At 33.5% G+C, this 24,896-nt stretch overlaps 1 protein-coding gene across 1 annotated transcript in view; it reads right to left on the bottom strand.

Moving 5' to 3' along the window:
* Positions 1-5,994: 5,994 nt before the first annotated feature.
* NRK (Nik related kinase) overlaps positions 5,995-24,896 on the bottom strand; it is a 135,500-nt gene continuing 116,598 nt past the window's right edge. The window contains exons 22-29 of the mRNA XM_039879068.1: positions 24,058-24,201; positions 20,468-20,626; positions 16,215-16,319; positions 14,491-14,633; positions 14,062-14,211; positions 11,241-11,400; positions 7,782-7,921; positions 5,995-6,822 (exon numbers count right to left, since the gene is read on the bottom strand). Of these exons, the coding sequence (XP_039735002.1) occupies positions 6,727-6,822; positions 7,782-7,921; positions 11,241-11,400; positions 14,062-14,211; positions 14,491-14,633; positions 16,215-16,319; positions 20,468-20,626; positions 24,058-24,201 (1,097 nt within the window). The 3' untranslated portion in view covers positions 5,995-6,726. The remainder of the gene's footprint in view (positions 6,823-7,781; positions 7,922-11,240; positions 11,401-14,061; positions 14,212-14,490; positions 14,634-16,214; positions 16,320-20,467; positions 20,627-24,057; positions 24,202-24,896) is intronic.

Raw genomic sequence — 24,896 nt, forward strand, 5'->3', positions numbered from 1 at the left:
GGTGAAAAGCAGTAAAAAGGTGTTACGATGAATGGATTATAAGTATATTTGAGGTCAAAGAATTTTTGTAGTCCAGTGATGGAGGGAGTCAGCTGGAAAAATAAACGTGGTGGTCTGAGAGTGGGACAATTGAAACTGAACTTATGAAAAAGTATAGTCATTGGTAATGATAGGGTCTAGAGTCTATTACTATGATAGTGGATGATTGAGATAATGTGGTTTATTTGGATAAGAAGTCATGAAGGAGGAGGAATATTGACTGAATCATCTAAGCAGACAATAACTTCACCAAGAATTAAAAGTAATGTTGGAGAAAACGACAGCCAGCCAGTGCTAAAGTTTTTAAGGAATAAGGAGGAATGATGTGGGAGTCTGAAATAAGGAAAGGTAATGGGTAGCATAGCATGATAGCAAGAGATTTGAAGGTAGAGGCTATCAAGGAGAAAGAAGGGAAAATAATATAAAAGACAATTGTTTGGAAACTGCAACAGGGCACAAGTAAAAGGATCAGGTTACTGGGCAAGGGATGTAGAAAGGGTAATGAGAGGTGATCAGAAATTTCTGGACTTCATCATAACAATAAGGTCTCGTTTTTCAAATATTTCACTTCTTCGATTACATTAAGTTACATTTTTTTTCAAATGTAGGTGACATGATAACTAATTGTGGTTGTAATTTGTTCTCGCTGAATTTCTTCTCCCCAAGCTCATGGAGGATTCCTTTTTCTTGGGCAAATACGGAGATTATATACTGTAACTTAAAGCAAACCTGTCTCAAAATCTTTTTCACATTTTTTAAGCCTAAGCTCTTTGACACAATTATGTTACGTAATTCCCATAAGGGAAAAGGAAAGATCTAATTATATTTTATATGGAATGAGGTGGAGTCAGAAGTACAAGAACTTAGCGGGAGAAAGATTCACCAGGATTAGGAAAGGATATAAGGAACTGTGGGTTACTAAAGCATCAAGGACTCATGCCCACTCAGCACCCAGAGAGGTGGTATGATCACAGTGGATATGACCCTATGTATCTGAGGTCCCTGTTTTGACAGAGATTTCCATTGCCACACATGACACAGATGTCTGAGTCACTGCAAAGGACTAAGTGAGCAATAAGTGTATCAGTGTTGACCAGTGTATACTACATACCAATGATGTATCCCTGAATTTTCGATCCCTGAGATCAAATTTAATAGATGAATGAGGAAAGTCCAATTAATGATTAAGATTAAATTTTCTCTCAGACTGTAGAATAAGAAATCGAATTAAATAACCTTTTTGTTTTGATTTTTTTTTTTGCACATTCTGGTTTGTGGAGTAAAATTCATAATTATATTTTGCATTGTCAAATGAATCACTTTTCCCAGCCTGTCATTTAATATCATATAATATTGATTTTACCTGTAGAGAGAATATTTTCATTTTTATGTTATCCAATTTGCATTGAACTTCATTATATTCATTCCTATCTCAACTTGTGAGACTCAACTTCATGGTGTCGAATGCTTGCTTTTAGACTTTTGGAAAGATGGTCCCATTTGGCATGCAGTTTAATGGCTACCTGTTCACCTGCAAGTCAGACACACACTTTCATCTGCCAAAATGAACCTTCAGGAAATGCCTGGAATTATATATATATCTGTGTAAGGAAACATAATTAAAAAGTTCAGATGCTACAACATAGAGTCAATCTTATAAAAAAAAAACACATTTAAAGCAAATGTTTGTATGAAACAGCCAGTTAAATGGCTCATTTTTGTGCCGTTTTTATGTCATTAAACAATCTTTGTTATTACTCATGATTCTTGGGTAATTACTAAGGGGCATAGCGATCCCTTGTGTGTTGCGTTTAAAGGTAAACAAAGCTTAAAAAGATACTATTTTAATATTATTTTAACCTAGTTTTTGTATCATTTCAGGTTTGTAGGGTAAAATCATTTGAAATTATCCAAAATAGGTCATTATCTTTTGGTCACCAGAACACAGATAGTACTTTGATGAATCTAATGGGTTTGTGAATTTTAATTTTAAGCTGTTGTAAATAAAATAGCAATAGGACAATCAAGATAAAGGAAAAGGCTCACTTCTCCCTTTCAATTCATGTTTTTATTTAGACTGTTCTGTATGTTAAGCACCAAATGAGGCACTTTGACATATGGGGGAGCAAAAATATAAGAAAAAGTGTATCCCAAACCTGATTTTTTACTTGTCTGCAAAGTAGGCAGTGGACTAATTTCAGAAAATATAAATCTATATAGAATCAATTTTACTTTCTCAGGAACTATTCTTTTTGAATTAGATAACATGGTTGTGAATGACATAAGACATAATATAGGACAATGTTTCCTGAAACATCTTTGGCCTTTAATTCATTAGCTGCCTCCATTCAATTTTTGGAATTAAAGAACAGCCATAATCAATGGCTTTATTATCTGCAGGAATCTGAGTATCCTAAGGGCTAAAAGCCCTATAAAAAAAAAAGTACTATTATATAGGAAATCACAGTGTTGGAAAAGATTCAGTTAATAGACTTGCAATATTAGTTTATAAACCCACTGCTCCCTTTGAGAGTGATAAAGTTAGTAATAGCAGCTTCTACTCATGACCTACCCTGTCCTCATCTTTGGTAAACGGATCCCTAAGACAGTGTCCTCTCTTGGCCTTGGGGCATCGCTTTCTCCATTCTAATTTCAATCTGTGATATTTTTGTTCCTTGGCTCATAACATTGGCTTTTAAAGTACTTGAAGTCTATGGACCTTATATATCAAGCTTAATGAGTCAATTTGATAGGAATAAAGCAATTTGAATTTAGTCTCTAAAAGCCTGAACAAGTTTAACATGTCTGGATAACCCAATTCCTAAATGCTTTGCCACACTTGGCAAATTATAAACATATCCAGCTGGCTCTAATGGGAAAGCTTAATGAACTTCTCTCCAGAATATTCCGAGACAATAGATATTTATGAGACTGTGCCTCTAATGCTTCTGTGACCAGCTGAGAAAAGTGCTATTCCTTTTATGACTCCAGGTAAAGGGCTCTATTTCCTTGACAATCTGCTACCATTACTCTGTCTTCTATTTTCCACCATCAGCCTGCACTAAATAAACCCTTTCTTAAATGCTAAGAAACTATGCATCTTTACTTCTCTCTTCGGATAATGGTAACTTTTGGATAAGGTTCCTCCTCTTTCTTGGAATTTGGAACACTGAGGGTGGAATGGGAAGTAAGTTAGCATTAAAACATGCATGGGTTTTACTTACACTATGTGAGTCTGTGTGTCTGTGTAAAGTTCCACACATTTAAAGGAAAATTAATTAGTCTCTAAATCCACCACTGTAACCAGAAAGATTTTAGCCAGATTAATATACTCCTACTTGGCCAAAATTCCCAATAGAAAATCAGGTATAACCCCTGACACCTTCCAATTAGTGTATTATTACACATTTTAAAGAAATGAATATTCCTTGAATGAGTCCTAATTCTGAGGCATTAGACAAATATATTTCAAATAATAACGCTAACAAATAATTTTTTAAGTTTTTATTTTTAGAAATTGAATAATGGTTCATTGTAGACTTTCTGATGAAACGATTAGCAGTCAGTCTTAAAGAGGATTTCAATAATTTTTAAAGTTAGAGCACAGATTGAATACAAATCAATTTAAATAGGTACATTTTAAAAAAAGAATTGAAGAGTATCTAAAAAATCTCATTAAATACATGTGGTGTTATTCCTAGTTTTATGGATACTGTCTTAATTAAGTCCTAGCAGAAAATACTTAATTTATCTAAAAACTAGTCACACTAAAAATATTAAAATTTATCTAATGGTTTGTATGGTGTGTGTATGTGTGTGTGCACATGCGATTTTTGCTTTGCCTATTTTACTATCTTAATAGTTATCCTTTATTAGGGTTTCCTCTGAGGATCTTACCTTAGTTAAACAGACAAAATCACTAAGAGCTTTTCTTGTCACTCTTTTTCAGATATCATTTTCTAGTTTTCAAATATTTCCAATAATGCATTTTGGACAAAGGCTTTGGTGGAAAAATAAAACAAATAAAGTACACTAAAATAAAACTGTACTCTGTTCCAATGTTACTGACAACCTACCAGATCTTTCATGATTCAAATCAGGGATAAGGAAATTGGCTTGTCAGGAGTCCTCCACCACATTTCTGTGAAGGGTCAGGGCTTCCAGATGCTGTAGCCACAAGGTGAGATAAGAGTATATTTTCTTCTTTCTACTACTATGCACTGACTAGGAAATTTAATTGTCCCTTCACTTTCTTGTTTTAGCTGGCAAAAATTATAAAAATTCCACATGGATTAATATCTAAATTGGAAATATCATTACTTACAAATCACTTTAAATATTTTCAGTCTTTTCTATTTGGCTACCCAACATTTCAATGTCCCTTCTTAATATATGTCAAACTTCCTTTTTTCATTAACACGTTGTCCTTCAAAATTTAGTTACACATTTTGCATTCTCTCTGGCTTCTTTACTTTGGGACTTTTCTGTAGGTGCAGCTCACTATTTCTATATTTACTAGCCTAACAGCCACAGAACACAATGAGAGTTGACTTCCTAAAATCGTTTACTCTCCTACTGCTTTTAAAATATGATTTTAAGGTAAAACTGATTTTCGAACCTTAACTTTGAGTAAATATTATAAAGAAAAAATGAATTCTTAAAAGACATTATTCTACACACTACTTAAATGAGAAAATTTTCTGAAATTCAAACATAGCAAGCTCCATTTGCTCAGCAATGAGGTACTTGCACAAAGTTCCCCATGGCCTTCTTGGTGTACAAACTTATAATAATGAAGACTACTTCTAAGGAAATAATTTGACATAAAAGGTTTTTTTTTCTTCTCTTTAAACTACTTAATTAAAAAAAAATAACATTCGAGTTGTAAACACTCAAGGATAAGCCAGTTTTAGGATCCCATTATTGTGTCACAGTAACAGAAATGTGAATCACATTTATTTCTTTAATTCGTGGATTCAGGTTCTCCTAAATTCTCATTAATGAGCTACTAAACTCTTGATATAAGTTGTTAGGAAAATCCAAATCATCATTCCTGGCATCAAGCTACCAAGAAAGTAATGTGCTATTATGAAATCACACATAGTCAGCTGCTTTTGTATTTTGGTTAACCAGGTAGTTTAAAAATTATGATCCCGCTAACACTGTCTTCAGATTTTAGAAGCAGAACTAGAGGAATTATACTGAGGTATACTTTGTGGTAGTTCTGTTGCCTCTGTTGTCTCAGAGCTAACCATGGTGTTGAGAACGGATATGCAAAAATTACGCTTTTCACTAGGTAGCAGTTACCATAGGTGACCAAACACCACCTACGTATGGGATCTATAACATATAGGGGTGATAAACTAGCATATTTTTTACTATTCTAAATTAGTGGACTTAGGTATTTGATTAAATTGTGTTTTCTTCAAAATCCTTTTTTTTTTTTTACCTATACCATTAAGTCCCTACATGTGAACATATCACTTTTAGATTAACATCCAATTTTACAGGAATAGAAACATTAAAAAGACATAATTTTTAGGGGGGGAGGTAGATAAGGGTAAAGAGGGTCAAATGTAAGATGACGGAAGGAAATTTAACTGGATGGTGAACATACAATGTAATGTACATATGATTAAATTGTACATTGGAAACCTATGTAATTTCATTAACCAATGTCACTCCAATTTTTAATTAAAACACACAAGTTTTAGCAACCAAAGTTATTTGTTGTTGCAGTTTTTTAATAACTAGAGGAAAATTTTTATATAGTTTAATCTGGAATTGGGAAAATACTGAATGCTGTCTGATGGTCATAGTGTTGGCCAGATAAGAATTTTTTTAAATCAACCAATCTGTCCTTGGGAGTAGAATTTGACACCTACTTTAAAATATCTTTTGAAAAACTAATTCTACAGTACATGTGCATAGATTTCAGTCCTGTATTCAGGCCTGCAAGTGTATTATTTGGTGGTTTTTAAAATGCTATTGCACATCTTTGGGGTTTCTGAGGAAAATAAAACATCTGAGGTTTTCTTCCTACCTACTTATTGGGAGAAAATCAGCTTAATATGGGGTAAAAGAGCACAACTCGTCTCTAACTGTGGGCTTAACCATCATGGAGCAACGAGAAAATGGGTGGCCTTTTCCCCTTTATCACTGTAGTTTCCTCCAGGCATGCAGGTTGTTCAACCTTAGTCTGGTTTATAGCATAGTCCTTATTTTTTTCATTTCTTAATCTAACCATTGGTTCTTTAAATGACTTTTTAAATTCGTATATGGTTTGTTGCTATTTTTTTCCTGAAAAACCTCATTCAGTGCCAATTCTTTTGAAAGTTGGTTGAAATCTAACGCATTACAGGTTTATTTACTCCATGCTGTAAAATCTGAATATAGATACTGTCCAAACTGTCCAAAGAATAATATTTGAATTCACAGTAACAAAAGTTACAAAGTTTGTGCAAAAGACATTGTACACCATTGGAGTACATAGAGCTTGCTATAGTTAATTTTATATATAAAGCTACATTTCTCATTAAAACTATTCTGTGCTACATTAAAAGTAAAGTATCTGATTTAATTTTTCCCTAATAATAAAACTGAATGCTTATTTAATCTCAGAAATTTTAAGATACAACTTGTACATTTATGATATTTGTAAATGTTGTACTAAATCATTGGAACCTTTTAAACACCATAATTGATTTGGAGCTCTTCAAGTTTTCCAAGGGTCATAAAGTAAACCCGGCTGTGGCGATTGCGCAGGGTAGAGGTAAAAAACAGCTTTAAAAAGAGAGAAAGAGATACCATCAATAAATATTTAACACATTGTAACCTGATATTTGATACATAAAACCATAATTTCAATTTATCTGCATCAACCAATTAAAATTATAAGCCATAGTGTTTTTCAGAACAGAATTTCCTCAAATTAAAAGATAAGAATTTAAAATAGTATGTAGTCTAAATTATACATTATAAAACACTTATTCATTTTTAATTTTTATTAAAATACAGCTGACATACAATATTATATTAGTTTCAAATGTATGCCTTAGTTATTCAACATTTATATTCCTTAAGAAGTGATCACCATAAGTCTAGTAACCATCTGACACTGTGCGTTATTACAATATTATTGACTATATTCCCTATGTTGTAATTTATATCCCCAGGATTTATTTTATAACTGGAAAATTGAACCTGTTATTCCCCTTCACCTTTTCCTCCTCTTTAAAAAACATTTTAATTACAGTTAACATTCAATATTATTTTATATTAGTTTCAAGTGTATAGCATAGTGGTTAGCATGAATTCTAGTACATAATTAGGTATTCAGGAAACAGAAACACTTTTCCTTCCTCTGTTATTGGATTATGTTGAAAACTATAAAAGGTAGATTTACTCAATCATTCTATTTTAAAATATGTTGTTATGAACATGAAAAGAATTATGCATCAAAGACAATCATGGATTTTGCACCAAATAAAATAGCGGCTAAGTTTTACTTAGGACATAGTTAAAATTTTTACTGTTTTTGAAGTTTCTTTTTGAAATCAAATTTCATCATTTACCAATTCAGTGTTTCTACTGCCAAATGCGAAATTGTTTTTATCAACAATATGCCAATTTGAGAAATAACATAAATATATTTTGGTCAAAAGGAAAAGTATATAAATTTCCTTAGTTAATTCTCATTGCTTGCTTTATTTTTTTCTCTAACTGGAAGATGTAAGCCATACCTTGTCACCTCGAGTACACAGAAATCTCAGCTTCTTAATTGACCTGCGTTTCAGTTCACTTTCCAGATGCCTCGATTGCAAAGAGCGAACTTCAATGGCCTTTTGGCCCCATCCTGTAATTCGCTGTGTACACTCATAAGCTACAATAAAAAATTAAAAATCAGAAAAACACAAAATGTTTCTATAAGTGATAGAAAATTATAACTCATTCAACATTTGGTTATTAAGAGGCTGATGATTACAGTTCGAGTAAACACATTTTTTCCCTCCTTCTATTGTCAGTCATTTAGCCATTATGCTCCTCAGCAGTGGTGCTAAAACCAGCAATCTGTTATCAATATTGTGACCAACATTGAATAACATTGGAGAATATTCATATTTTCCAATACCACAGAAAAATCTAAGGGTTAATTCTACCCTGTTTGTAGAAAGTCAAATCTACCCACAGCCATTCTTTATTTTACAGTCTAGTTGAGATATAGCATTCCCTAAGGGTTTGTAATTGTGCTCAAGTAACATACATGGAAACCTGATTAACTTTCAACATTAACACTGTTAAAAAATGACTTGCTCAAATGATGACTTTAGCAACTCTAATGCAATTCAATGAATTATTATGTTATAAACGGAACTAAAGCTAATTCGATACTGTTAATGCTCTCTCTTGCTCAGGAAATTTTTATAAGATTTCAACTTTTATACCTTGTTTTTATATTACATGGTGACAATAAAAATTATGGCAATTGCTTTAAAGCAATCTAATGATGTAAATAACCATACAGTCAGCTAGTGCTGTACAGTATTCTTGACATAAGGAGCAGTATTGTTAAAAGTTTAACTTTCAAGTTGATATTTTTTTTATGTACTTTATGGGGAAGCAAATGTCCATAAATAAATACAATCTTGTATTTAACATAATATCAAAATTTTGTGTCAAGTTAAAATAGTCTGCAAAATGCTAAATCAAGGGACCTTCATTCTCATGATGACATGATTAAAATGATTAAACTCAATTCATTAGACTTTCCATTTTCATCTATTATAAAGGCAATAAACTCTGCATTGATATAATTAAAATATAACAAAAAATATTTTCCTTATCTTTTTCAAAGGTTCTAGGATGCCTTTGTTTAATCCAAAATTTACATGTCCTATACATCTATACATCAAATATATATAGACTCATGAAAAAATTATTAAACTTTTATAAACATGAATTTTCATAGGCACTGTGAACCATTTTGAATCTTTCAACTAAAACTTGCCAAGTACTTATTAATTCTTGTTTTCTTTTGCATTATAATTAAAAATATTTATGTTTATGAAATTGACATAAATTGTAATTAAATTACAATCATATTTTTATTTAGACAATGGTCTCCTGGAAAGAGACTTTATAAGTACAATTTCAGACTAGAATTAAAATCACACCAGATTTAAGAGAAGTAAAGGGAATCCACAGCCTAAGTGATGGGAATGAGTAATAGATTTAATGTACCTGGATTTGAAATTTTTTTCACCTATGTGAATGTGTCATTAAAATTGATTTTTTTAAACAAACACAGAGATAAAAATTTATAAACTTAATGCACAGGTTACTTGCTGAGTCCAAGTACACAGTTCATATGGCATTCCATAATTTCTACCTTAATTCTGAAATACACTAATCAGTCACTTAACTTAGTTTCTGAGCTAGCTTACTTATGAGATGAAATCCAATGATTTTGAGTGGGAATGCTTAATGATACTTGCGGTGATTGTTAAGCCTGTATATATTTTTTTGAACATCCAGAGCAATGATCTTATTATTGAAAACATTTAATATATCTCAAGGAAATGTAAGATTTAGATTGGGAAAATCTGGATCTTGGTTAGTTTAAATAAAAAAAAAGTCGTTTTTAGACAGAAAATGAGAGTTATTGATTTCCTTAATATCAGTGCTATACTGTAGTCTTCAGTATACTCTCTAAATACCCTTAATATACAAATCAAAATATCGTGTTTTTATAGGACTATAATTTATTTTACATTTAAAGAGACGTGTTTCAAACTCTAGCAACTTAAAATAGCTTTTTTATTTTAGGTCAGAAGTTGTCCTAAGGACAAGTGCTGTACCAGATGACTTTTTAAGAGCCCTTTGATTCCTATGATTGTCTAATGACATAAATATTGGAGTTTGTTTAGTTTTTCATTTGAACTGAATTTTTTAAAATTTTAATTTCTGATTAACATATTGATCACAAAAGTACCACTGTAATGGTTATATCAGGATTCTGTATTTTCAGTTTTTTCCTCAAGATCTGTTAATTATATTGCAAGCATTTACCTTCCGTCACTTAAAATAGTTTTAAACTCTCTATGAGTTCTTACTTATTTGAAGAAATTGAAAGAGGTTTTCAGGACAAACTTTAACACTATGTATGCAAAAAGAAATGATTCTGCAGATGCAGTGCAAAGTGCCATCATTTCATAATGAAAAAAAAATGTTCATTAAAAATCAATTCTTTCAGACTGGTCCTTCTAGCCACATTTAGCCATTTAATAGAGATTTCAGAAGCTAGTGACTTCTCTATGGAAAAACTACCTTTCTCTCTCTTTCTCCATCTCTCTCTCCCTCCTCTTTCTCTCTCCCTTTCTTTTCTACTTTATTTGCTTCATCAAATTCCTCATATTTTCAGGAACATTTATCATTCCTCAATCCATTCTACTCTCTCTAATATGTTTTACTGTTTATATGCATTCTGTTCCCTATCCAGAATAACCTCTGTAGTCGTCAAGCCTTGGAGACATATACAAGAGTCTCAAGTTATTCAGATTTTCCAGATCTGCTGTCCTGCACTGATCAGGAAGAAAAAATGCCCTGGCTTGATGAAGATAAAAAGGCAGTTTTCTTTATGTTGCCATCTGGGTGGTACCTAATGGGCATTCCGGTCAGTCATATTTATCTCTTTTGTAAATGAAGTATGATGAAATCTTAGTGACAACCAATATGTCATATATTCAGTTTGTATTTAATTCTTCACAAGACTATTACTCACTAAACAGAACACTATTGACTGTATGAAACAGAACGATTTTGCTCTTCTTTTATGACTATTTGTCAGTCTCCTAAGAAAAGGTAAACCCCAAAATTGATGTGACAAAATGAAGCATTTTCAACATCTGTGTAAAATCTGCAAGTAAAGGGAGTTAAAATAAAGTTATACATTATTGTGGAAAGGAATCCCTTTCCCATTTTAATTATATGATTATTGCAAATGAACAACTAAGACAGCCAAAATCAGTCTCTGTGGTAGCCTTATGGATTCATTAAGCCTATGACAAACACGCACATCACATTACTAAGGGAATATTTATGTAATATCCCAAATTAACCCTATATGCCTAGAGAAAATACGATACCTTAAGAGACAGACGCTTCTATGGGACCATCTGAAAGAGGAAAATTTTTATACATACCTACTGAAGATGGTATGTATTTCCACACTTCAAGGATCTTCTTGAAGAGTTGTTCATTTGCTTCCGTAGAAAGGGCTTCAGTATCGAAGGTGAGCATCATGCCAATTCCCAAGGAATCAGGTAAAATGATGATATTCTGTAGTATAATGATTTCCAGGGGCTGGAATTATGTTTCATAAGGATTTATATGTCCAATATTTAATCACTACTAGTTTAATTGAGGAAGATTGGTTGAGCAATAAAGACCAAAAAGGGGTTCAAAGTACAGAGAGGAAGAGAAACTTTTACTTCCATTTTAAACAGCATGCTGTTGAACACTTAAGAAGAGCCTTCTTTATGTCATGATGTCATTACTGTTTTATATTCGCCTTTAAATTTAGGACAAATCTTTGTTTGAAAAGAGCAGAGTTATATTTCCAACATAGAAATTCATTGAAATTTCACAAAGTATTATATACAATGATAGAAGAAATATTGCTTGTCTCAGAGTTGGATTTCAGGACATTAATGAGTACTTTAGCAATGAATGTGTGAATCGAGTAACAAATACATAATCACTGATTATCCACCAATTCATTCAGATCAGAAATAAAAAATTAACTTAAAAATAACTCGAGCTTAAAATGTTTACAAGGAGCAGTTTTATAATGTTCTTCACTGCTTGAAATCTAAGTTATCTTTTTTCACACACAAAAAAATGTAAGATTTTCTTATCCAATTTATGTAATCTTAATATACCTTCAATACACAAATTTGGAGATATATTAGGTGGCATAATATTAAACACTAAGAAATATCTAAGAATTTCTGACTTTCACGATGCATAAAACAAGTGACAAAATTTGCTAAAAACTACAGATATTGTCATGTTAATAGTATTTCCTTGAGAAATAAACAATTACATTCTTCTATCATTTCTCCAATTTAGCAAGTTACAAGAAAAAAGGTCAAAAACTATACTTGCCAAACCCAGCGAACTCAGGCTAAGTGCTTGAGGCCATGTCTCAGCAACAACAATCCTTAAAACTAAAATGGGGATCCAGAGGCGAAAAGCAATTTTTATGCGTTTCCTGGGCACTTGCATGAGCAATTGAATCCAAAAAGAGATGAAGGAAGTGAGAAAGAAATTGCAAGAAAAAAGGTTGTCTCAAAAAAATCCGTTTAGAGTAAAGCTGGACTGGTGTAAATCCAGACAGCCTGAGAGGTAATTCTATTGCTTCTCAGATGGTTCCTGAAGTAACCAGATATTCTTTAGCACACATGGCTTCTTTGTAGCATTACGACTTTTGTCATCTAGTTCTCTTGAAAATAATATTTTTAGTACATGCTGTTTCAGAAGACACTTTCCCCTCCCTTACGTTAGAGTCCTTTCTCTTTTAATGGGTTAAGACACTAGAGTGTTTAGCTAAAAATACCATTTTTAAATATGCTTAAGGTATCCTAATTAGGTCAGAAAGTTTTTTTTTTTAACTCTTTTCTCCTTAGTCATTGAGTGAAACACAGGGTTTTATCTTTTTCAATTACTTTTGAAATAAGTGTAAACTTGGACCAGTGCTGCAATGTTCAATACTGCACTAGCTTCAAAATAAAGCTATTTGACGTTACATTAAAAAATGAGATGCAAGAAGCTATTACAGAAATTCCCAACTGAAGAATACTATAATATTTACATCAAAATTAACTTTAACACATATCTAAATTATTCATATCTAATAGCTTTGGCTTGACTTGGTTCAGTATTTTATATATTACAAACAGGGTGATTTGTATGTAATCATAGGTGATAACTGAGTAATCAGTTAATTATATTGTTAATATGACCAAACTTTATTTAATGTTTCCACTAATGATCTGACAATTCCTCTATGTAATTTGTCAGAGATGTGTGAGATAATACTGAAAGTCATACAAAATATCACATTACTCCAGTGAATTAAAAGTACAAAATATTTTCTCTTGGACTTTTGTATAATGTTAAACTGCTAAAATATTAGTTGTTGATAAACTGGGGTATTAAGAAAGGGTGAGATAAATTTGTTGGTTTAGCCTTTCTTTTTAAATATAATTTTCAAATGGACAAATATCACTGCCATCAACAAATCTGAGACACAGCAGAATTATATTTTGTATGATGTGTGTGTGGGAAGAATATTATGTTGTGTTCGAGCTATTTATATAAATGACGTATACAACATTTTTACAATTATCTGTTTCTTAGATGTGCTGTATTTTCATTATTTATAATTATTTAAGAGTTGAGCTACAATAGCTTTTTAAATGTTGAATCTTTTTATCGGAAATTCTAACTATAATTAATATTATAAGAGAAGCACTTTATGAGCATTTTCTATCACTACAATCTGTATAAAGAAGGGAGATAAAACATAATAATACTGTGATACTGGCGTTATATTTTAAAGAATCTGTTAAGGCATTATGGGGTGCAGAAGGACTAAAGCAGGAAATGTAAGCTCATATGCCTATTAGTGGAAGTTATAAATCCATAAAGAGGAATGGATAGAGAATATATAGCATATATTCCATAGAAGTCCAGATTTTAAAGTATAAACTCTATTCATTTAAAAATAAAAGACACTGTTCCAGACAAACACTATTTATCTGCAGGACAGACTCAGTTGTTTGGACTAAAAAACCATCAGTGAATTTTTGTTTATCCATTACTACTTTCTGGCATTCTACATTTACCTTTTAGGTCTCAGTTCCAGTACAGATATTGATAATCATGTTTTTAAACCTTTAAGAGTTTTGACAATTGTGAAAAACTCAAACTGTGGTAAAAAATATTTTCCAAGGATCTTACGTTATTTGGCAGGGTCACATCAGACATAACCTCAGATTCTGCATCAATGATATGATATCCATCTGCTGAGCTGAAGAAAATCTTTAGTCTTTTTTCAGAACCAATAGCCAGGTCAACTGTCACTGGCTTATGACCAAGTGTTGGAAATGCCTGTAGATATAAAATCAAATAATGCCAAAAGGCCAAAAATGACACTATAAGACAAAAATCCCCCTGCCCTTTTGCGTAACAGGTTTATAAAACTCAGGTGATTTTTTTTAACTTACATAATGTATTTAGAAACCTATGTATTACAACTTTTATTAGATCTGGTACTACAATGAGAACATAATTATATTCAGGTTCTAAATATTAAGTTTCCCTTCGAAAGCTAGAACTCTAATAATCATAAGAGCCCTGCACTCTATTTGCTGTCTTTAAATTCCTTGCCTTGAGCTTCAGCAAATGAAGGAGCTCATCTGGTCTCTTAAAACGGTTCGCTGGATCAGCTGCCTGTATTTTTGCCAGTATTCGTATATAGGCTTCATAGGACATGTAGTCTCCTTCAGAGTCTGCTGATTGATCAATGCATACTTGGTAAGGAATGAAAAATGCCAGACATGTTAACCTACCATAGACTGGATGTACACTAGGCTCCTACGGTTCCTAGTCCAAGGAAACAAAAAGCCAAACAGGATTCATTGCCACGTTCAGGTCATAGTAGAGGACTGGGTATCACAGGGTTCACCATACTGTAGTCATGAAGTGAGATTCGAGAACTGGAGTGAAGACTTGGACCAGGAATTGCGTATCAGGCTAGACAGACTGTTGATACTTATCTTCTTTGTTTTCCAGCTCCATATCAGGTAGCTCTGACCAATCAGCAGACACCCAAGAACAAACCCATATCCAAATACTGACAGCTGACCCAAGGTCCAATTTAGGGAGATCAGATCAGGGATGTGATTTGTGTTGGGGTGGACCAGGCTGTCTGTATAGTAGTCTATGTCATTTATAAAAGAACATAAATTTATCATGTAAACAGAAATTGAGGGCCAGTCGTAAAAATTAGCTCACCTTTATTATATACATGTGATGTTTTGGCCTACAAAATATACCATGTGAACAGATCCTGACCCAAGACACAAAAGTATTTCATGAATACCTTTCTGAGGTCTATAATGACATGTCCTGATCAGCATTTTATAAAAATTTGTCCATGGGCTAACTAGTTAAAATCACCTGGAACATTTGCTAAAGATATAGATTCTCAGGCTCCACTACAGACCTACTAATTTGGCTTGAGGTTGGGTCTGAGATCTAAACTTTTAACAAATGCTCCAGATGATTCTGATGCACACCCCAGATTAAGACTCTATATAATGCTGCCAGTTCATTAGTCAGTCTTCATTACTATGGAATAAGTATAAAATAATCTTATTTATGTGGAATTCTGAAGCATTATAAAAAGATAATACAGATTAAAAGTCCCCAGTTTATGAGATGTGATTAAAAAATAATCAGCAACTTAATTGTTAGGGATGCTAAATGGTTACCTCAAGGCTGATGCACAGAAGTTCAATTAAATCATAATAAAGGTAGAAATAGTACTGGTAATCCAAATAAACCCAACCACCATTCTTTGCAATAGTTCTACAGAGAAATGTGTTTACAGTTCCAGCTTGGAAAGAATATAGACCCACCTTTTCCTCCTCATTCCCTTCTATTGTGTCCCTGGTAATTAAAGGCTTTCTCTTCCTTCATTTCTCTACTGTTGGATTCCCCTCTCTATCATTGCCACACCTTTCCTTACTTTCTCTCTTCTCTCTACCCCATACTAACATTGAAAAACTTCTTTCTTAGCTTCAAGTCATAGGGGTGGCACTGAAAGCCTGTGTTAGGGTTCTAGAAAAGAAGGTCTTCATGTTGACTACAAGAATTGGGAGTAAGAAGCTGGTGGGGAGGTCTTCTAAGGGAAGGAGTCAGGGATTTCCCTCACACTTGCTGTGGTGCCTGTGAATTGTCTAAAAAAAGGTTAAACAATAATTATTGACATGGTATATTCAAATTACATTAACTGTAGAAGAATGATATATATTTCTGCTACTATATTCCAAAATATTTTCTTGTTTACAAAAAAAAATATATATATATATAAAAGAAAAAGAAACCACTCACTTTAATAGCAGTACTTTCATCAAAGGACTTTGGTGCCCATGCATAAAGGTGAATTGATGATTTCAAAGCAATTGCAATATATGTTGTTTCTTCATGTTGAACTACAATGATAAAATATAAAGAAGCAACAATGCTGCAGAGTTAACAAGAACACTCAAATATTTGTATTTGTCATAGAAAATATCATAACCACAATGTAAGAGTATAAATCATATATTTTTAGAAAAGTTATTTGGTTACATTTTGAAGATCCCCTCAAGGGCATCACAATTATTATATAGCTTAATGGAGTCTAAACGTTAGCCTTCAAGAGCACTCTAAATTGTACACTGTAAACTATACACATTTGCTCAAAGAACTTAAAGAGGACTTTGTTCATAGATGGGTAGACCACATTGTTAAGAGGGCAATACCATCCAAGTGATCTACAGATTCACTGCCATCTCTCTTAAAATCCCAATGACCTTTAATGCAGAAATGCAAATGCAAATTGTAAAATTCACGTGGAATTAGAAGAGGCTCCACATAGCTAAAGCAATTGAAAAAGAAAAAAACAAACTTGGAAGACTCACACTTCCTGATTTCAAAACTTACTACAAGCTACACTAATCAAAACAGTGTAGTACTGACATAGGAATAGATATAAAATTGGAGGTTTACAAATAAACCCATACATCTATGGCCAATGATGTCAAGCTCATTCAACAGGGAAAGAATAGTCTCTTCAACGAATGGTACTGGAACAACTGAATATCTACATACAAAAGAGTAAAGCTGGACCCCTTATCTTATACCATATATAAAAATTAACTCAAAATGGATCAAAGACCTAAATGTAAGAATTAAAATTATAAAATTCTTAGAAGTAAATATAGGACTAAATCTTCATGGCAATGAATTTTTATATTTGACTCCAAAGGCATAAGCAACAAAAGAAAAAAAAAAGTAGATAAATTGGATTTCAACAAAATTGAAACTTCCATGCATGAAAGGACACTATTGAGAAAGTGAAAAGATAAGCTATAAAATAGGAGAAAATATTTGCAAATCATATATCTGATAAGGGTCTAGTATCCAGAAAATAAAAAAGATTGCTTACAACTCAACAACAAAAAGACAACCAAAAGAAAATATATAAATAGTCAGTAGACACTTAAAAAGATGCTCAACAACATTGAGTCATCAGGGAAATGCAAATCAAAACTACAATGAGATGCAACATTACACCCACTTGAATGGTAGAACCTGCAAGTGTTAATAAAGATGAAAAGAAAATGGAGCCTTTATACTTATGGCAATGTAAAATGGTGCAGCCACTTTAAAAAAAAACTGTCTGGAAAAACTATCCAAGATAAAAAACAAACAAAGAAACAAACAAACAAAAAAACATACATTCCCATGTACAAAGACATGTATTAATACATTTTTACAAGCATTGTTCCTAACAGACAAAACAGTGGAGTGCCAATGTATAAACAATGAACACATAAAACATTGGATAAATGCAAGGTGATAAATCCATAAAGTGCAAAACTATTCAACAATAAAAAGGAAGTACTGATACTTGTTGCATAGGGTACGGAATGGATGAACCTTAAAAATATTAAGTGACAGAGGCCTGTCACAAAAGATCACATAATGCAAGATTTAATTTAAATAAATAGTCCAGAAGAGTTAAATCTATAGCAAAAGAAAGTAGATCAGTGGTTCCTGTTGACCCTGAGAAAGAAGATACCTACCAAGAAGAGCTCCTGGTGACTAAATGGACTCAAATTTAAAAGCAAAACCTAGCAGTTGTTTCTAAACAGGGGCCTTTCATGCAAACCACACTTCAGGGAGAAGCCTGAACTGAACTGCCTGCCTGCACTGACTTCCTGCCTGCTGAGCCAGCCCTTATAAAGGAGTTATTGAAATCGTATTTCAACTAATAAGACTGAGACTTGATGTCCATTCGGAGTTTCCCAGCTATCTAATCATTAGCACCTCCATCAAAAAATCAGAGCAGCTCCATTCTGACTAATAAAGACAGTTCCTTTTGGACCAAACCGCAAGGATTTGGAATACTCATTTGCATGCAGATAGACCAATCAGGGACCCAAGGCAGAGACTTCTTCCTATATAGTCCTATATAGGTCAGCTCCCCTCTGGTCCGGAGAGCATACTATCCCTTTCTACCAAAGACTAAATCCTGTGTTTCTCTGCTGGAGCTGAAACACCAAAGACATCTGGCCACAGCAGAGTGGAACAGACCAGCACAGGGCAGAGTGGAGTGCACCAGACTGGAGCAGGTGGAACAGACCAGAGCAGAGCAGAGCTGTCTAGCCTGAGAGGGGTATTGACCCAGGGCCGCCTCACAGCCATGCCGTTTCACAGCGCTGCTGCTTCATAATTGAGCTGTTACACAGCTGTGCTGTTCTCACAGCCATGTTTTGTCACAATAGGATCATTTGCACTGAAAAGTTTCTTCCTTCACCACACCCCAAAGTGGGGACATCTGTTGGCATTGAGTTGGTGCTAATACCCATATTGCTTGACATTATCTATGATTATGAGGGGACTGAAAAAGATGTGATTGAAAAAGAGATTGAATATGGAGTGATTGCTAATGCAATGGGGATTCTTTGGGGGCTAATGAAAATAAGGTCAGGGTGATGGTTACACAACTCTATAAACATACTGAAAACCATTAAATCGTTTACTTTAAAATGAGTGCGTTTTATGGTATGTAAATTATTTCAATAGAGTTTTACAGAGAAAACATGTATAAAAATGTATATGCTTTTCCTCAGATAAAATTTCTGCTCTTATGGAATATGTAGTGTCCTACCTGCTAGATTTATTCTTAGTGAAATCGATATATAAGTTCTCTCTCTCTCTCTCTCTCTCTCTCTCTCTCTCTCTCTCTCTCTCTCTCTCTCATACACACACACACACATCAGGCTTACACTTTCTTTGTCTTTTGCACTATTCCTAAGATGATCAAAGAAACATGATTAATAAACCTCAAATGAGCAAAGGAATTCTACTTTTCCACATGTCAGTAGGACAAATATTTTTATTTGTTTTGAGAGCTGAGATGGGTTGGAATGGGATCAGCCAGGAAAACTAGACTTAGCTAGTCATCCCGCCTACCAAGAGCAGAATCTGCAAGATGGTCATCTTTGTAAACTCTTTCTTATTGAACTAAAATTTTTACAAGTTGGTAGGAAACATTTCTGCTATATAAACTTTTGGGTTAACATCTGGTGATATCATTCACCTCTGGCTACCAAATTTACATAATATTATTTGAAGAAAAAGTAGTGATACATAAAACTAGTAGTGTATTTAATGCCTAATTTGGGTATTCATTTCTTTCTTCAGTGATACATGTGTACATATGTACACACATATGGAAACTTATCCTGGGAAAGTCTCTTTATATGCAGAACAGAAATGGTCAGGATAGAAATATCCTGATGCAACTCATATGAAGTGATTCTAGCTATCTCTTACCTATATCACTAATTCTGCCTGAAGGGAAACTAGTGAAGAGGAAAGAAGAAAATGAAGGCTGAGAGTAGAGGGGATTTTCTTCAAAAACAGAACAGAATGGGATAACATTACTTCCCTGTTGTTTATGGATGAGTACAGGATTCTGAGACCCTGGAGTTGTAACTCCATTTCATAGTGGATGATTGTGAAGAGACAGGGGATATGAAAACACTCTAATCAGACAAGATATATTTAGTAATTATATTCTTAAATCTCAACAGTGAGAGCGAGATCCAGCAGACCATAGAAAATTTTTCCTTTTGACTCCAATTAGCAATAAAAGGAATTATTTCCAATTAGCAATAAAAGGAATTATTATGTGATTCTGTTTTATTGCTGTTTCAAGGAAAGATAATGTCATATGAATCATCATTCAGGTTATTGAAGATATATCAAGAACATTTATAGAATTTTATAGAGACAGGAATAAAATATCAGTTCATCTGAACTAATTAGAGTGACTGGGGAGGAAAGAAAGGTGAGAAAATAAACCAAATTTAACTTCGATCAGTATTTCAGCTAATCGATATTTTTTCTCAATAACAGCCAAAATCGTGGCACAAAGGACCTGGAATCTATCTCAATGAAATTCACTCATTTTTATATGAAGTTACAATCTTTTCCTTTGTCTACTTTGCCTTTCACAACAATGTACTTCATCAAATGAAGGGAAGAAAAATGTGTATACGTATAGTAAATATGAAATGTGACTTACGAACACTGAAGTGTTCACAGCCTGTCAACTTATCAATAGCTTTGCAGGCTTCCTCTGTCTTTAGCATTTTCTCTTGTCTTCTTTTACTTCCTGGATCATCATTCAAAATCTTGTTCTTCAGCCAGGTCAAATGATACATCCGAAGTCTGTTCTTACGTCCTGATAGATAAGATATACTCTTTCAAGTCACTCTATTTTTTTTCACATATTAGAAGAACAAAAGAGTAAAGGTATTTTGCCACTTTAACCAAATGTTTTCATTAAAGTAAAAAGCAATCTTAAAAAACCGCACTGCATCAGAGTCTTCTCTTTAGAGTTTGGAAATGTGATGGCAAAGTTTCTCACTTAAAGAAGACAAAGTGTCCCAGCTACCTATGCAACTGTCTGAAATGAATAGAAAATACTTCTTTGGGACAGCTTAAAGACTTCCACTGAGCAGGCAACAGAATTAACATTCATTCATTTGGACCTTGGCTTTTATCTAAGTTATGACCCTTCTAGGATTCAGAGATCCAGAAGCTGTCCCTAGTAGTGTGTATGTATGACTAATATAATGACTAATATATTGACTATTAGGAATTCAGGGACACTGGGATGGATCTCTCTGTGCTCTTTCATTTCAGCATATTTACAAAATAATTGAAGAGTTTAATAATTTTTTCTCAACCCAATTTATTTATTTTTTCTTTCAGTTAATGGTTTATTTTTTAAATAACTTTTTTTCCCCGGCTTCATTGAAATATAATAGACAATTAGTTGATCTTATTTACATTGCACAATTCAATTAGTTGTTCTCAATTATAGTTGGCATACAATAGTATATTAGTTTCAGTTGTACAGCATAGTGATTAGAGACCTATTTCTTATTTCTTATTTTCCTTCAGGTACTCTATGATACAGGTATTTTTACAGTTAATTGTGTCTCTTAGGCTCCTTAAATTATTATTATAGTCTTGGATTCTTTCTTTGCCATTCTGATTGTCATTGGCTTCCCCATCCCCTATATTGGTGGTTTGATCCTCTTCAACTACTCTTTTGATTCCCTCTAATATACTCTTCATCTCAGATGAGTTCTTCATTTCTGACTAGTTCCTTTTTATAATTTCCATGTTCATTTTTTATGGTTTTTATCTCTTTGTTAAAGTTCTCACTGAGTTCATCTACTCTTCCCCTAAGTTCACTGAACATCTTTATAACCAGTGTTTTGCACTCTGCATCTGTTAGATTGCTTGACTCCATTATTCTTGGATCTCTGTTCTGTTCTCATATGGTTTCTGCTTCTTTATCTTTCTATTTTGGCTGCCTTTCTGTGTCTGTTTCTATATACTCAGCAAAGCTCTTAGGTTTCTTGGTCTTATTAGTGTGGCTTTGTGGAGTAGGTGTCTAGTGGTACAGTCCTGAGAGGGGTTCAGCTCCAGGCCAAGTTTAGCCCCAGCCTGTACCCCTCCAGGGCCACCTGTTAAGATTCAGCAAGCAATCCACAGATGTTGTGCTTATAGTTGCCTCAAGAAACCACATCAGAAACTGAGGCCAACTGCCACTAGTGTGAGTCTTGGCGCTACTCAGCAAGGAGCGCCTGACTCTCCAAGGACCCACCTGGATGTGACTTGGGTGGGGCTGCAAGTTGGGGGAGGTGGAGTTTCAGGGAATCCTCTGGCTGGAGTGATCTCTGTTATCGAGTTTGAAGATGTCTCAGCTATAGTGGCACTGAGTCTGTACGCTGGGAGTGGGGAGGACTCAATAGAGGAACAACAGATACCACCAGCACTTATGTCTGGGAGAGAGCCTCATCTCCAGACCTTGCACCGACAACTCAGCGTCCCTCTCTAAGTCCTTGGTGCCCCACCCAGAGCAGCCAACTTGGCGCTGGTACTCAGAGCTAGCAAGTCCGTCACCGAGAAAGTCCACTTGCAGACACGGCACCTTTAAGAGGTGTCTGCAGCTGCTGGCTGCAGCTGCCACAGCCTCTGTCCTATTCAGCCGCTGGAGACCAGGCGGCCTCGTGTCTTCGCCCCCTCTTACTTTCAACCATTGAAGGGTGATTTCTTATTTCTCTCCCTAGTTTTAGTGCTTCTGTTCATCTAGATCCCAGGAGGCTTTGCTTGCTGTTTGCTCTGTGTTTCTGTCACAACAAGGATGAAGAAAGCCTCTATCATCTACGTCATTTTCCCTAACCTATTCAACCAAATTTATTTTTAATGTTAAATTTCTAATTGTAAATCTCAGCAAATATGTACAATTCCTTCAGGAAAATCAGAACTTTAACAATACACATTTCTTTTTCTATATAGTGACTTATATTCATTTTTAGGGTTTATGATTACAAGATTTCTATGCCCACGAAATCCAAGATTTATGTTTCTTACTTATGTGATAAATCTTAAATATATTTTACATGAAAATTTTTGAAGCAGCATTAGAATTCATATATCTATATCTATTGCCATTCTATTCTTAAATGGTAAATAAATTTGTGCTCTAAATAATTAGGCTTCTTTCTGCACTGATGTTCTCAGTACTATTTGATGAAAAAAATAATCCAAATTTGAGAGAAACTTAAGTATTAAAATGGGCACATTTTGGTTAAAGAAAGCTGGATAAAAAGCAAAGAAATCTGTTATCCAGCCAACCAGATATTTTCAAAAGCTAAATATTGCTTCCGTGTACCTCAAGCAATGATAAACAAATGATCATAAAACATGATAAAAAATCATGAAGTTTTAGCATATCTATAGAGGATTTTTCTCCTCTAATTAAAACAAAGGAAGTTAATCAAATTCATGAATATACATAATCATTAATTAATGTGCAATATGGCTATTAGGTATAGACAGACATGTATGTAAACATATATAGATGACTGTGATTAGCGTCATTTTATTCTACATTCAATCCATTTTTTTTTACTTTTTCTATCCTTTTATCAGTCATCTTTTACTTATAGTCAGCTTTAATGCTAGTGTTTCCCTGATACCAAGTACTGTTTAGCAATCATTGTCATTACTAACATCCATTTACTTGCTCTCTCATATTCAAAGGTTCAGGTTCTGACTGATGAAAGCTAAGAAATTCAACTACTATATGGAAAGACTGGAGAGGCCTTACGGTGATCCATTCTTGTTACTAATCCCATCTGTAGGTCCTTGTGATAAGGTTGTGCCAGGGCAACACAGTCTCATTTTTATACACTTATTATTCACTTAATTCTTTATTGCTTCAAATATATCACAAGAAAGAAATATGGTAAATGTTAGCATGGTAGTGTGTACACAGGTGTGTGTAATTTGAGTTGTGAAGTAATAGGTGACTACTCAAAAAAAACCTGAAAGAATGCAGATGGCATGGTTTTTCTTATCATTGACCTAGGTTAGGTGTATTACGATCAAATATCCAGATACCAATGGAGAGTCAGAAGTTAGTTTAAATTATCAATAGATAAGAAAATACAAGTTGGAAAGTCTGGTGTCCCAATTAAATGTTATATTTAAAGTGATTTCCTATGAACATTTTCACCTGATAATGTCCTTAGCCCAGTTTGCAACCTAATTAATCTGCATAATTACTCAGCTAATTTTAGTTCTTAAACAAACCGGAAATGGTAATCAGCAAATTGAGTGGCTCTACAACTTGAATCTGACGGAATGGTCTTCGCTTTATAAGTTTAGTAATATCTGCCTTTCCGCTTCTGTCCATCAGATATAGATTAGATCGAGTTCCCAACAGCAAATTCACTCCTGTTCATATATAAAAAGAAAAGTGCTATATTAGCTCAGGTTATATTTTTTATAATTGAATTTATATTAGTATTTTTGCTATACCAGTGTTCTGATTTATGTAAAAGTGACTTACTTTAGGCTAACAGTAACCTTATTCTGTATAACAATGGAATCTCTACCAACAGAACAAATTTTATTGAAATACATAAAAAATGTAGAAGATAGTAACCTCCTGACAATATTCTACTGGATGGTGTCTTGTGTGCCATATCATAAATAGAACTTTATGTATATATCAGCACACTTTAGTAGTATCCCAAACTTTATAAAAAATAAATCAACCTTTTTGAAAGTTACCATTAAACATTGAGGATGTCTAGCATATACAAAGACTTCAATTCAGTTGATTTCTCATTCCTAACTATAACTAGAGGGTTTAATGCTTTAAAAATAATTATATGTAAACTGATTTAAAATTGATTCTGTGTTCATGCATATATTTAAAAACTTGCATTGCTAAATGCTTATAAAATTAATTCCTACTTTTATGCATTTACATTTCTACACTCTGTTATTTGTTTGCTGGCTCTATTCACTCAAATATAAGCACTGTTTTAAGAGACAGTGCTTATATTTGATAGTACTGAATGACAGGACTGAAATGAAAGATCCAACTAAAGTTAGAATACACTTCAAGCCACTGTGGGAATTTC

Source organism: Pteropus medius, unplaced genomic scaffold, assembly GCF_902729225.1.
Source record: "Pteropus medius unplaced genomic scaffold, Ma_sr-lr_union100, whole genome shotgun sequence".
NCBI classification, from domain to species: Eukaryota; Metazoa; Chordata; class Mammalia; order Chiroptera; family Pteropodidae; genus Pteropus; species Pteropus medius.